The 13,253-nt window shown below is 37.1% G+C and overlaps 1 protein-coding gene across 1 annotated transcript; it reads left to right on the forward strand.

The window, feature by feature from the left end:
* The first annotated feature begins 266 nt into the window (after positions 1-266).
* LOC111949239 (sterile alpha motif domain-containing protein 3-like) lies at positions 267-5,306 on the forward strand. Its single transcript, XM_078944883.1, has 9 exons — positions 267-500; positions 1,593-1,779; positions 2,157-2,315; positions 2,488-2,575; positions 2,755-2,910; positions 4,062-4,268; positions 4,713-4,884; positions 4,993-5,072; positions 5,196-5,306. The coding sequence occupies exons 1-9, from the start codon at positions 401-403 to the stop codon at positions 5,304-5,306; spliced, it is 1,260 nt and encodes a 419-aa protein (XP_078801009.1). The 5' UTR covers positions 267-400.
* Positions 5,307-13,253: the final 7,947 nt, after the last annotated feature.

A 13,253-nucleotide genomic window follows, 5' to 3' on the forward strand; every position in this document is an offset into this window, starting at 1 on the left:
TTGTATAACAAAAGAAAAACTATATAAATCCGCTTTTAACACATATTAACTTTATTTTGCCACAGAAACCCAGTTCTAGTTTTACACAGAAATAAAGCTGTCTCTGCCTCTGTCACCGCCCCCGCCCCCCTCCCACCGTTAAATTTGCGCCGTATTACCTGTGCATAAAACCGCCACTACTGCCCCCCCCCCGCGCCAGTATCGCATCACCCCCCCCCCCCCCCCCCCATAAAGTGGCGCGTGCCCCACTATTTGAGAAGCACGGGCCTAAGTTCAAGAACGCATATTCACAGCAGGCATTCTTTAAATTCATGTTGTCCAATGGGATTGTAGCACGCGCGGTGCATTTTTATGCGCGCCAAGTATAAGAGAAGATTGTGGACGACGGTTATTCGACATCATGGCTGTCTCACTTCAGACATTGTCGACGGAGGATCTTCTTGAAAAACTAGAGGAAGCTGGAATACATGTCACTGAAGACGAAGCACAGAAATTCAGAGGTAAGTTTTATTTTAAGTACTGTGAAAATCGTCTGAAACGTTAGCTAACGATAGGCCTAAGTAAAAACGTTTCATGATGTAGGCGCCGCGCGAGGGAAACTTTTCTTCGAAAACACTGACCTGAAGAAACCAATCTATTTATATTAAATTTGAAGCGGTCATAGAATCTGTTCAAACATGTCGAGTTTTGTGTGAATCAGCTTTTACCACAGATTTATAAATCCATTTTTATATCATTTTCTTACTAAGTTGCGCTAACGTAATTACGTGTTCACTGCGGGGCGAGGGAACTCCTGTCCTGTTTTATTTTAATGACTCTCCCAGTCAGTCTGAAATTATATAATTTAAAAATTTTATCCGTGTTGATGATTAATATCATTTCTATTTGCTAACGTAACGTACATATTTAAAAACCGTTCTAAACGTAAGTCCAGGAGAGCCCTAGTCATTTGTCCCGTCAGATTGAAGATACTAATAATATGTACACTTAATCTTGTAACGTACTAAAAGAGAAACTTACTTTTTTATGAGAATGTATTATTACAAGAAACATAACTTAAATTAACAGCTCAAAGACTAAAAATGTATTGTTATGAGTTTATCAGGTATGATAAATAATGGTAAAATGTTGATTGCTGTCCTAGAGAGCCTGTACGCCGACGTAAGATACGTTTTGCCTCAATAGCTTTTGTACCTAAGAATACTGCCCCAGTGAAATTTTTGTACCCTTTTCTGAGAGTGCATGCCAGAGTTTCTTAATTCTGCCCCATGTGATCCATTTTCCTGCAACCTTTATCTAACTTCCCTGCCTGTAACGTTAAACTTTTTAGTGATCCTAAAGACCTTGATTAACTTGTTCAGGTGTGTTTGATTTAGGACTGGAGCTGAACTCTCTGCAGGAAAATTAATCTGGCGGTCAGGGGTGAGAGCCCCTGTTGTAAAAGTATTTTTTTCTTTAAATATTTTTTAATTAAAGCTATTTTTAGACTGATAAATGACCATTGACTAAAACATTTCTTTTTATGTTAAAACCTCAAACCTAAACCTTAAGCTCATCATCATGATCATACTTTTTTTCTTTTCTTTTTCCAGAAAATGAAGTGGATGGGGAAACAATAGAATGTGGCCTCACAGAGAACATGATCTCATATTTATTTCAAGGCTCCTTTAAAAAACAGGCCAAGTTTAACAAATTTATAGACGAAATGAAGGAGGTGGTAACAATAACACTAGAAACCGTGCCAGCAGAATCCTTTCAAAGAACCTCAACTACAGAAATGTAAGTATAACATTGAGTTTTATGTATTCATTATATTGGTCCTATATTTTGTCGACAGATATAGATTTTTTTTATGCCTGATGCCGATATCTTAGAAAGTAGGCTGGCCAAGCAGCACACAGAAAGAAACTCAGTTAACATATTGTGCTAAACATTCCTAATGTGGAGTTTTTATATTTATGATATATGATGCAGTTAAGTTCGGGCTGGAATGATGTGTAAATGTAATCGGTTATGTAAACCGACTTGCAAGAAATGTGTCTATTCATCCCACTGTTTATATTCATCTGTTATTACAAAAAATATGTTCCTTATAGTGGCTAATCATTAATATTAATACTAATGCAAGTTCTTAACTACTACCCCATCCTCTGCAGAAATGCAACAAGTGGTAGACTGCCTTCTGGATTTGCCATTCCACCATTTCCTAGAGATCTTCAGGCCAAGCTTGATAACAAAGAACCATGCCAGAAGTCCTCTAAGGATAGACACAGAATCATTAGAGTTCTTCATGAAGCCATGATAGAACACACAATGTAAGTCAGCAACTTGAAAAGCAAGATAAATACTTTGAATGCATATATGAAGCAATGCTTTGTTGACATGCATTGAAAGGATTTGTTACTTAAAAGTAATACAAATTAAAGATAATTTTATTATTTAAATAGGTTTCTAATGGGCCAGCTGTTTTTTAATTAAATCTTTCAGGTATCCAACCAATGCAGAATATGTTCAGGTGGCAAAAGCACTTATCATGAAATATCCTTTTCTAAAGGATCTTGAAGGGAATGGCTATGTAAGTAACAAGCAATGAACTTTATATCATGTAAAATTATAAGGCCTTTGCTCCAGTAATGATACGATCTTAAATATAGTTTACATCAAAAAATTTAAATGTCAAAAATTGGTGGTTCTGTTTACATGCGTTCACAAAAATGATGTCAAAATCTCTTGTATGTTTCCCTCATGTGTTAGCACACTTGGCATCAGTCCCTCAAACGCAAATTTAAAGCTGAGCGTGCACCTCTGGTCCATGATGATGAGGTTAGAAAGAGTAAGGAGAAGTTTGGGCACAAGAAAGTGAGACTCTCTGAACAATCTCCAGCAGCCTGTCGCAGATCTGAGTTAGGGGTAAGTGGATTCCTGTAGTTCAAACAGTTTATTAGTCAATAGCCAAATTCAATTTGACATCTGAAAAGTAATTGAATTAGGGCTGTGTTTGTCATTATCACAAATACTAAGTGTTTTTAACCTTATGCTTACTTTAGTTTTCATACATTTAAATACATATAAGTACTAGCAAAAACAATCATTTACAGTTTGTAAAATACATGCTGATGTCTAAGGCAGTGTTTTTCAACCAGTGTTAGGTGTGCCGTGGGAAATTAATTGCCCTCATTAACTGATTTAACAACATTTTCCATCTCCAGGATATCAGCTCTATGTTCATCCAAACAGGCCCTGATAAAACACTGAGAAATTAGGAATATGAAAGATCATAACTACTTTTTTATTTGTGTTTATTTGATTCTATTAAAGACATTTTGATAAGAGTGATGGTACCGCGATTTAGCTGCAACTAAAGCCATTTTTGGAAAAATCCCGTCCCTTTAATTGTCTCTACCAATCATTCTTGGAATATTAATCATATGTCGTCAGTCTGACCAATCAGTTTTGGTTAAATTCTTCACTTTCATGTTCTGAATTCTGCTGATAAAGTTGCTCAGTTCTAACAAAAATACTTTAGTGGCGTAGATTTCCACAGAATCCGGTGTCAGACCGTGGAAAATGTGAACAAATCAAGGAAGCTCAGAGATGCTAGTCTTTCTGCGTTCAGCGGATTAACTACATCTCCCATGATGCATCGGGTTAAAGTGACAGCGTGAGGGTCTCAGCGCACAATGAGTCTCTCCTATTAACGTCTTGAAACCACAACGAACACACACAACTATGAAGCTTCCACTATTCTTCAAGTATTGAGATTGATTTATAACTTAGTTTTGTGAACTAGTCATCAGTTTTTAACTCAAAATCAATAAAGTCAGTGCAGTACTATACTCTAGAGTCTCATAATAATGTTTCAAAATAAAACTTAACCATTTGTTTTTTTGGACAGCCAAATTTTTAAACTGGTAATTTTTTAATATGTAATTTACACAGTGGACCCTAAGGTCTATAAACCTTAAAAGAAAGCCCAGAACTTGTCAAAACTGTGGTAAATTTATTCGTAATTTCATTCTAAACATGCATGCATGTATTGACTTTTATATTTGATCCAACAGGCTGTCGCTGTCATTGGTGAGGATGCCTCATCCATTGAGGGTCATGTAAATGTCCTGCTTATGCAGTACAGCAAGATGCACCCAGACACCATGGTGGTCAAAGACAGAATGCAGAGAACCTTTGCATGGCGAAGAAGGGAGATACGAGAAGGAATGACTGTGGAGGATATTCTTAAGAAGTACCCTTTCTTAAAAACAACCTCAGGGGTCAGTGACATTTTAAATCCTTTCTCAGCTTAAAATAAATTTTGAATGTCAATATAAACTGAGACATATGCTAAAATGATCATTAACAGATGCTTCAATATTTAGTCAAATTTTTGTTTTCTATTTTTAAAGATTTTTTTAAATGTCCATCATAAGAGGCAGTTGATATTAGATGTATAGAAGAAATAAAGATGTAAGTACTGACATCTTAGTAGGTTTTGTTGCTGTTGAATATTGGTATCGATGGACAACCAAACATTGGGGAGGACAACCATGTTTACTTGCCACGGACAACCATTTTTTCCCCTTATTTCTAACACTGCAATAAGATAACTAAAGGGAAGTGGCAATGAAAGGGGCAACAAAGAATATTAAAATGGTTTATATGTTTTGTTTGTTTTAGTTAAAGTGAATGATTAATTTTGTAATTTTGTCAATTTTTAGTTGTTTGATGAAGTTGACCGAATCCATCCAACATCTGTCAGTTTAAGCCAGCGCTTCAAGGATGGTTTAACGAGTATTGTGCCAAAGGTGCTTGAGCTGGTTCAAGGAAAAGCTCCATTGGCCAAAGTTTACAAACAAGCAAGAGAAGAGATGCTTGCAGAAGACCTACCAGGTATTGACATTAAACGTAATCCTTAGTAATCTTTAGTGTGTTTTATAGTTTTTATTAGAATTTGTATCAATATTATCTTATCTTACTTTTTTTTTTTTTTTACAATAGATTCGGACTTTCGTGCAGCACTGATTCTGCTGCCCCACATCTTTAAAGAGAAAGTTGAGAGCTTTATCAGACTGGAAGAGGTATGAAACTGTTTAACTCTCACGTTGTAAGGCTCCGGTACATGTCCAGTTATGCATTTCTGACAGATGTTGCATTGTTTAACTGATATATGTTAACACTTTTTTTTTCTTTTCATTTCACAGAGTCATGCAGATACTCCATACCCAACCATACAGCTGACTGGAAAATGGCTTTCTCCAAGAGGGTTCAAGTCTTTGTCAAAGTGGATGGTGTGGAGGTGTGGAGGGGAATAGGAGTTGAAGAAGGGATAATTGCAGCCTTCAGTGCTTACTATGTTTTCAACTTGGCTTATCCACCCTACATGAAGAATACACTGACCTTTCTGCAGCATGCCATTGCAAAGATTACTGAGGTGGGTGGCAAGCCCCTTCCAATAACTGTCACCAGAATAATTAATATCCTGTGCTAAAAATGCCACAACTTTATCGATGCACAAGGTGTAGAAGAAAAACATTCACCTTAATGAAACTAATTCAACATGTTGGTCTGGTTCACAACCATGAACCCAATTTCAGCATCACTTGTGGACTGAATAACTGTAAGTCATCTTTTACAATATATGAGTCTTTCAGGCGTCACGTCTATCGAAAACAGGAAGCTTGTTCTACCTCACGAGGATATGGATGCTACTGAATACATAGACAATGACAATGATTTTGAAAACATGGACTGTCACTATCATCTGGAGAATACCAATGAGCTACAGCCTCGTACAGATGAAATGCCTCCACCTAGTAGGAATCAGCTTTTGACAAACTTCAAAGAAAATCTCTTCAGTTTCATTCTTAAATGTAGAGAAAAAAATCACATTCCACAGACCGTCCAGCAGGAAATAGTGAATGATATAAATTTTTTATTTTGTTATTTTAAAGAAAATTACGACTCTTTTATTACTTACCATCTTCAAAAAAATGGGTTCAACATTTTAGAATGTCCTGAAATAAGAGAAATGGTAGAGTCAGTGGATTTTTTTGAAGAAGCTTCAAAAATTGTTAGATCTCCACACATGTTAAAAGAACATTGTAAGTTTAAGCTTAGGCTGATCGAACCAGTACATCACATTTTGAGGTCACCAAGTGGACACAAAATAGGCACCTATTCATATGTACCCATCACCGAGGTTTTAAGTAACTATTGCTTACATGAGGACATATTTGATGAAATTCAGGCTAACGACTATCTAGAACGAGATCCAGATTATTTAAGTGACTACACAGATGGTACATGTTTTAAGGAACATCCTTTATTTAAAGTTAATCCGCATGCATTACGTCTTCATTTTTACGAAGATGAATTTGAAGTTGTGAACCCTCTAGGTTCAAAGAAAACCAAGCACAAGCTGTGCGCTTTTTATTATTCAGTAGGCAACCTTAAACATCGCTCAAAACTGAAGCACATCCATCTGGCTTTATTAGTACGACAAACATTTGTAAAAAGCTGTGGTTTAGCAACCATCTTAAAACCAATGTTAGATGATCTTAAAAAACTTGAAAGTGAGGGGTTTGTGGTAACTGTTGGTGGGATTGAGAAGACTTTTCATGCTGCACTAGCAACATTTTCAGCAGACAATCTTTCAGCACATATGTTAGCTGGTTTTACAATGTCATTTAACGCTGGTCGAGTTTGTCGCTATTGCATGGCAACCCACGAAGAAATAAAAGAGAAATTCAGAGAGAGTGATTTTGTTTTAAGAACCCCAGAGGTACATCAGTACCATCTAACATGCATTGAAACCACAGAGGATCAAAGAATGTATGGTGTAAACTATACTTCACCATTTAATGAGCTAAACTATTTTGACGTGACACAGGCATTTCCACCTGATATAATGCACGATTTGTTAGAAGGAGTAATTCCTCTTGTAATAAAGCTAGTTCTGAGCTGGGCTCACAAAGAAAAACACATTACTATTCAAGAGTTGAATGATGAACTTCAGCAACTCTCCATTGGTCAAAATGACAAGAAAAACAAACCAGTGCAGTTGTCAGAGAGAACGTTTCACAAATCTGGAGTTGCTGGGTCTGCTTCACAAAAGTGGTTGTTGTTTAGGATTTTGCCTTTTTTAATGGCACACCGTATTCCTTCCAATAGTAAACACTGGAATGTTTTCTTGTTATGTCGTGACATTGTTGACATTTTGATTGCCCCAAGAGTGAAAAGGGAAAACCTAGCAATGTTAGATACACTTGTTTTTGAGTTTCTGACACAGCTAAGTGATGTTTTTGGAGATGTTGTTACACCCAAGTGTCATTTTCTGACACACTACTCGAGACTAACATCAATGTTTGGACCTTTGCGTTTACTTTGGTGCATGCGTTTCGAGGCTAAGCATCAGTATTTTAAGACTGTTGCTAGCAGCTGTAGAAATTTTATTAACATTTCCAAAACCTTAAGTGAGAGGCACCAGATGAAACAATGCTGGGAATTTTCCCAGCACAATATCCTTGATGAGTTTGAGATGGTAGTAGGTAGGAGTATAGAGACACCGTTGTCATCGCTCCCTTTAGACCTACAGAAAATTCTTTCAAATATACATGGAGATGAGAATTTCAACATTCAGCGTGTTTCAAATGTGACTGTTGACAGTGTGAAGTATGCTTTAAAAGACGTATTCATAGTTGACTATGTCCATGCAGAGGAAATTCCTATGTTTTTCCAAATTAAATACATTTTAAATGTCAATACTGTATGGTTTCTGTGTGGCAAGTTTTTAATACCTGTGTCATATGATTCACACTTTCATGCATACACAGTAAAAGTTGACTTGGAATGGAGTGTTATGAAACCAGGGCAAGAGATGGACTTTCAGGCCCTTGACGTGTACTCTGCTGATGACAAATTGTTTGTGGTCCTCAAGAATGTTTAAAAAGTTAAAATTAAATTTGTAATAGGGTTTTTGATGAAATGTGTTTGAGATTAAATGTTTCAAGGGTATAAAGTTGCACTTATTGAAATGTGTACTGTTGGAAAAAAGATTGTTTTTTAAACTCTTGATCTTCAAAAATGTTTTTAGAAAATGTAAAATGCAAATAAAATATGTACTTAAAATGAGGTCTAGTGCTGCTTTTTATTTCATGGTTTAAAAAATAGTTAATGAAATGCTATGTACTTTTTACAATTGATCAAATGTTAAGGTTATAGTTACAATGAATACAGTGTGAACGGAAGAAAAAATATAGATTTTTCATTATTTTAAAATTGCTAATGATTGTAAATATATGCATTCTGTTCTGACACTGTGGAGCCTAAAACATACTGTGAAAAATTTAAAAATTTTATTTGTTTTGAATTTTTCAATAAATGCGATAAACAGTAAGTATACTGGTCTTTTAATGTGCTGTATCTGGTACAAATTTGCCATCAAAGGGTACAAAAGGCTTGTCACTGGGGCAGTACCCTTAAAAGAACAAATTTGCACCTTTTTTAAAGGTACATTATGGTACCATAGCACTATAAGGTACAATTTGGTCCACAGAGGTACATATTTGCCTTTGAAAGGTACATACTGAAAGGGTACAAATACGTACCAATATTAAAGGGTACAACGGGTGTACCCTTGAGGGTACTGCCCCAGTGACAAGCCATTGTACCTCTAAAGGTACAAATTTTGCACATTTTTTCTGACAGTGTACGTGGTGATGCATCCTCTGAAAAACTGACCAATATTGTTTTTATTTGGTTTTCTCCTTTTTATTGCCTTCAACTTCTGGTCATTGGATTGTAAAAGATTTTAGGTCCCACTCGGATCATCTTCTTCTTATGTCAATTTCCATGCGGGAACCTCCCAAATGGATAAATAAAGTTGTCTATCCATTTATATCTATCTATCTTCTGATCTATTTTCATAGCGTTCCCAGTGGTCTTTTAGTTATGATATTGGTCTTTTTAGCCAAAATTGAACTAAAAAAACAAGAAAACATTAATTTTCTAGCACATAGTTTCTGTAGAGTTGCAGGAGTTCATTAGAAACTCCCCTCTGAGTTGTGGGCTGAGCCGTTTGCATGGATCAACCCCGCCTCAACTTCCTATCATCCAGCTTAGTGCTCCAGTTTACAGCCCTTCACACCTCCAACCTAATATTAATGGTGCAGAAAAACAAACAAAAGCAAGAAAATATTGGAACTATCAAGCTGTTCAGTTCTGATCCAGATTCCAGCTCAGACGAGGAAAACAAAGACGTCCATGGATCCATTTGTCTGACTGTGGATGATCAGAATGAAGCGGAGCAGGGAGCTTGTAGCCCCGCTCAGCATATTTTCTAGATCACTAATACGATATTTTTAAACAGCCTTTTTTTGTCTGCTTTTTTTGTCTGAAAAATTGCTATTGGAGCATGTTAAAACACCAAAAACACAGTTTTTCTCTGAGTGGCTCTTTAAACTCCCTTAGGGATAATAGAGGCATCTGTCAGTAATCTATTGACTTATCACTGTAAACATGATGGGCAACTTTCACAGTAAGAGGCTAACATTTCTTACAGCAAACACACTCGTTTGAAATGATCACATATCTCATGTTCTTTAACCATTTTCATATTTAACATAAATACTTTAATTCTTCAACTGTTTTCAACATTCAGGTTTGCAGGTCTAAAGGGGATCGATGTGTATGTAACATTAGACATCTTGATGTTTGTCATTAAACTGATGGGAGTTCCCCCTAGGGGGCAATAATGCTCCCCGGATCATGTTTTAAGTGGGAACTTTATTTTGCCATTGTTTTTTTGTCTCCATGGTAACAAATCTGTTGTGATCTCTTGATGAAGGGGTCAGCGGTTTCGCGGTTGGCGTCTCTCCGAAGAACAGGGAACTCGATGATGGAGCCCAAGTCTGGTGGAGTCTTTGGCGCTGTGATTTCTGAGGAAGGAGCGGGAGAATCGGCAGCCAGACTAGCAAAGTGATTAGAGAGACTCAGGAGAGGAGGTTTCTGGGTCTGATTAGAGCTTTTTCTGGAACTCTAGGATGATCACTTCTTCATCCAGGGATCTTTGTTTAGGAGTTGAAAATGAAGAAGCCGTGGGTAGGTGGACTGATAAAAAAATGGCAAGCATGTGTCTGAATTACCTTTAAATCCAGGGTACTGAATAGTCCTGCATTGTGTGGTATTTAAGACATTAGTAAGATAATTCAGACATAGCCAAATATGTTTGTTGTGTGTGTAAATTCTGAATCTGCTGAATGACCTGTCCCCCTTTCCCAAGTTGGCTTTTTCAAAATAAAATGCCTGGTGTTTTAAATGACAGAATAAGAAAGCCAACGATACAAATGTGACATAATTCAGATGGGGTTTGCTGTGTCTCGCATTTGTACTGAAATTTCTTGTCATTTCAGATTTGCCCCCCCCCCCCCCCTCCTCCTGTTGAACTTCAAACTCTGAGGCGTTGTTGCTGGTCTATTATTTGCTGTTCTATTTCCTGCCTGATAAGAGGAGACCTGCAGAGCAAACGTGGGTATCTGTATCTGGCATCCTTCTGCTCAGGTTTTGTGATTTAGATTAGATTTCTCTGAAAGCAAAGCCTTCCATTTCTAGCATAAACAACACCTCTGGAAACAGAAAGGATATTTTGCTGTAGTTTTTCTGAGCAGCAATCCTGACTGTAGTCTGCTTCCTTTAGTTCCAAATGGACTCCTGCAGGAGTTTCTGCTTCAGATTTTTAAAGGCCTTCTCTGAATGAGAGGCGTTTTTGGTGTTTTTAACCTGTTCTTCTGTTTTTTTCCTGATGATGGAGTACATAAACATGAAATTTAAAACAATGTACAGTAAATCTCACCCAACAAAAATTACCACTGGAAGGGTGGAAAGAGACCTTGACTATTAGGTACAAAAAACAGTTAAGAAAAAAACATCCAAGGCAATGTTCAAATGCCTTAATACGGCTAACACTCGCATTAGATGGCAATAAGGAACTACATACATTGAGGCATCTGAGGGTCCGTATGTCATTTGAACACCCATTGGTTTATAGTAAAACAAGTATAGAATTTTTTTTTTAAAATTGTGTAGAATCTGTTCAATATTTCTTACATATCGTGGATAGTGTATCATGAAATTATGTTTAGGCAAGAGGTTTCTGGAAGGAAACAGATGTTTAAAAAGCTGATGATGCTCCACGATTATGTGTTTTAAAAAGATAGTCATACTGTCTGTTGTAACCAAAGCAAATGCAGCATCAACTATCTGGAGGAGCAATAATAAAAGATGCCAGTACTCATTGCCTTTCTGCACTAGATCACCAAATATCCCTTGTGCTATATTTTGGGGTCAAAATGACCCGATCCTTACATTGATGTGTTATCCCTACCATGATAAAGGTGGAGAGGATTTCACGTAATCCATGGACACCAGTGAAGATCACAAATCACTGAAGAAAAAAGGTTCAGCTCACTGTCTAGTGGGTCTAGATCAGTGGTCCCCAACCTTTTTGTCACCGCGGACCGGTGCAACGACACGTTTACCGTGGACCGGGGGTGGTATTTTCTCTTTAGTAATAATAATAACATAATAATGAATCTAAATCCACTGTTTATTCATGTGCAAATTTATTAGCGGTGTCCTCGTAACGTCACACCAACAACAGAACATCACATGAGCAACATCGTTTCTACCCCAACCCAATGCGACACATTCTGGTTGCTATGGAAATGTTTAAACATCCCTTCAAAATAAGTTTTTTTTGGTGTCGCAACTTTGACGTGCGTTAAGTGTGACGGATGTAACAGAGAGAATCCGGTCACTTTTCAAAATAAAACGTTTTTTTTCGGTAAAAAAAAACGAAAAAATGGAAATTATTTTTTCTTTCTGTGCGTCCCGGTGCCAAGTGTTCCGGCCCGGCCCGGTGGTTGGGGACCACTGGTCTAGATGACTGATGACTTATGCCTAACCCTGGAATATTGCGCAGCAAACACCATGCCTGTATTGCATTCAGGCCCAAGTCATTCCTACCATCAAACAACTTGACAACAGGAGGACGATTTTGACGCTTAGTATGGCCATAGCTAAAAGAATCTGCTCTACCAGCCAGTTCTTTTGCTGTTTGGATATTTTGCTGTACATATTCCAATATAAGTTTGACTTCAAACTGTGCAACTCCCTTTTAAATGACGTATAATATCAACAGAACAATGATCTGACATGTTAAAAAACAGCAGAGTATTCAACAGACTAGAATGCTTCACACTATATAAATGATGTAGTTGTGGCAGTAACAAACACTAAATGACTCAACAAACCCAAATATTCCATGAAGACCAAGATTCTCCGCTGTGACTTATACAACGCTACCACGAACAGGACTTTGAAACATAGGAGATGGAATTCCACAAGTTTCAAGCACCTTCAGATCACATATTATTGGCTCAAGGATGGTGTTACAACCGTAGGCTTTCATATCTTGTGCATGAAAAAGTCCACACAAATGTATGTTGACTAAAGATGAATTTAATTTTGGTGGAAAATTTCTCAATGTAAAATATATACCCCGTAATTTATTTATACCCTTTTTGGACCCCAGTGGATTAGCAGTCTCAAATTCATATCTAGCTTGTCAAAAAATGTTTACTTGAAGATTAGAATATGCTGGAATAGGTACAGAAACCTGGGAAGGACGGTCATCTAGACAAGACTAACCCAACCTGTAAGCGAGATTGGCAGAGTTGACCAACATGAAAAGTCCCTCTCAGTCTTGTCAATCAGTGGGGTAAAGTTGGCACGAAACAGGTCAGACAACAATGGAGTGATCTGGATGCCTACATATCTGAAACCACCAGGTGGTCACCAAAACAGTAAAGTAGAAGGAGTGAGCATTCAGGCTAGGTCATTGATAGGAAAAAGTTTGCTTTCTGGTAATTAAATTTCTAGCCAGATATATTGCTATATTCTTGAAGAATATATAGAATGATGGGAACGGAGTTGATAGGATCTGAAAAATAGAGCAAAAGGTCATCTGCATATAGTGGAATCAAGAACGACTAACTTGGACATGACCATGGAATACCAATTTTTTTAGAGACATTTATTTTGGTTATGTTAAACACGCAAACTTAAAACATTAACATAAACATTGACACTGAACAATGTCAACATAAGCATTGAACAAAATTAACTGAAAAAGGTGTTGGGTGAAGCCAAGGCCTATTTCCCCGACCCTGATTACAAACGTCTACCTACAAATTGATAGCACC

The sequence above is a fragment of the Oryzias latipes genome, chromosome 3 (assembly GCF_053564925.1).
Source record: "Oryzias latipes strain Hd-rR chromosome 3, Olatipes_Hd-rR_3.1".
Classification (NCBI taxonomy): domain Eukaryota; kingdom Metazoa; phylum Chordata; class Actinopteri; order Beloniformes; family Adrianichthyidae; genus Oryzias; species Oryzias latipes.